The following is a 2,282-nucleotide window of genomic DNA, read 5'->3' as shown; positions in this document are numbered from 1 at the left end:
TACAGTTCTGACTAGTAGGAGTGTAGTTTTGCAGGAAGAATCTTATTTTAGAGGCTTCAATAAATGGAACAATAGAATGTCAAAACGGCCTGCCATAAATGTGCTTGGCGCTCATAGAGGCCCGGCAAAACGCCCTGCAGCGCATCTAGAATAGCAGGAGGCGCGCCTCATTAGCTTCTGATCATCTGAGGCATGAAACGTGCTTCAGATACGTCAGCTGCTGGACGCGCCGCATCAACCAATCAGAGAAGCTGATCTGGGAGCTGGAGCTGAGGCAGCTGCTGCTGGGGATTCCCAGTGACAGAAGCTTCAGATGCATCTTGACACACTTTACTGGACGTCTGACCTTAGCGAGGAGCAGTATCAGAAATGAAGCAGCAGTTGTGTTTTTGCTGCTGAAGCTTCTTTGATGCAAAAGTAGAATAAAAATGACTCTTTTAAAACGGAATGTTCTGTTTTTACAGAGCTGGAAAACGATGGACCAGGAAGTGGAACCTTCCCAGTTTTCCTCCATTTGACCAGAATCTGTGTGATAGAGCAGGAACTCGTCTCTGCTCAGGATATTTATGAGATATTATCAGGCTGTTTGATACAAAAGGAGAAGAAACAAAGATGATGGATTAAGTCCAGAGTGTCTTAAAAGTTCATATGTTAAAGCTCCCAAACTATAAATTGGAAATACAATTGTTTGTATAACAGAAAGGTACTGAGGAAGATTTTTCAGGTGGAACCACTAATTTAAATGTCACCATGTCTGATTTACAGGTGATTAAAAAAATAAATAAAAATATTCTCTGCAAAACACCATGAAAGCTCATTAGAAACTCTGGATGACTCAGACTTTATAGATCCACTTCTTGACTAGAACTTGAGCAAATTTGGGCTGAAAAAGTTGAAGCATGTTTGTTCCACAAAGGTTTTAGTGAGCAATTTGTGGCCAAATTATGCAAACATGCATTTTTCTCTTCATAAAAGAGAATCTATTAAGACAAATATTCTGATTTCCATTATTGGAGACCTTCTGCATAAAGGAAAGCCTTTGGTACTAAGATTTAGTTGTTGTTTCATTGAAATTTACCAATAAAATCATCAACCTGATCAGAAAATTTAAAAAAAACAGAGCAGCTTATGTAAAGCATGCCGGTTACATCCCCTGAAATGGTCGCACAATGACCTCTGACCCCTCCTTGGAAAGGTCTGAGCCTCTAGTTTCCAATGACGGTGGCCATTAGGGGGCGGGGCTAAAGATGAAGAGTCACATGTCATGTGGAATTTTAAATCTTATTTTATTTGTTTACGCAGCTATAAAACAAAGTACTTGTAAAAAAAAAAACTTTTTTGAAACATGTTTAAAGCCCCATTTGAAAGGCGTGTGGATGAAACACCATGTGACTGTGTTTTGGCCATCTCTATAAATAGATAAACGTGAGCAGTTGTCAGTCGGGCCCGCTATCGGGCCCACCGGGTTTAAGGGGTTGATTGTCGTCATCTGAAAGATATGATGCCTTTAGTTCAGTGTTTTTCAACCCTGGTCCTGAAGGCACCCTGCTCTGCATGGTTTGGATGTTTCTGAGCTTCAGCTCACCTGATTCAGATGATTGCAGTTCAGCAAAGCCTGATAATCTGCTATCAATTGATAACAGGTGTGTGGAAGCTGGGAAACATCTAAAACATGCAGAGCAGGGTGCCTTGAGGACCAGGGTTGAAAAACGCTGCTTTAGAGGCACTGCCCTCTACAGGCAGACAGGAGGTGGTGCGGTTCAGCGTCTGAATGGTGTGAGTGTGAGCGGGTCCTACCAGGTGTGTGGGAGCAGCAGAGTCTCTGACGCCTGCCCTTCCTGGAAGGTCGAGGAGCGGCCATTGGAACGGCAGGTACTGTGAGGACAGGAGAGCATTAGACGCCAGCACGGGTGACCTCTGACCCTCAGAGGCCCACACAGATCAGACCAAGCTCTACGCAGACTTTTCACCCTTGTCGTTCATATTTGAGCAGCATTTTAAAAACCAGCTGCTCACTGGGATCTTAGGTTCAATCGGACATGCAGAACCATTAAGGGCGACCAGTTAACCCAGCAGCTGCTTCTGGACCCTGGGAGGATGACATCACAGAACACATTCAGGTCCCTCGGTCTGCAGGAGAGCAGGTTCACCCGACAGGCTGCACTGTGACCTCTGACCCCGACTGAAGGCAGAGACTCCACAGCAGCCAATGGGAGAGCAGCCCAGACAGAAAATCCCATAATGCTTTGCGAAGAGGGCTCTCTGGGCAAAGCATTCTGGGA

General features: G+C 44.7%; 1 protein-coding gene across 1 annotated transcript in view; it reads right to left on the bottom strand.

The window, feature by feature from the left end:
* The window catches only part of LOC107096394 (transcription factor 7-like 1-B), a 24,251-nt gene that overhangs the window by 10,774 nt on the left and 11,195 nt on the right, over positions 1-2,282 (bottom strand). The window contains exon 4 of the mRNA XM_015393027.1: positions 1,687-1,875. Within this exon, the coding sequence (XP_015248513.1) occupies positions 1,687-1,875 (189 nt within the window). The remainder of the gene's footprint in view (positions 1-1,686; positions 1,876-2,282) is intronic.

This window comes from Cyprinodon variegatus, unplaced genomic scaffold, assembly GCF_000732505.1.
Source record: "Cyprinodon variegatus isolate N-32 unplaced genomic scaffold, C_variegatus-1.0 Scaffold621, whole genome shotgun sequence".
NCBI lineage: Eukaryota > Metazoa > Chordata > Actinopteri > Cyprinodontiformes > Cyprinodontidae > Cyprinodon > Cyprinodon variegatus.
The sequence above is the reverse complement of the archived record's forward strand: the minus strand, read 5'-3'. Positions and strand labels throughout refer to the sequence as shown.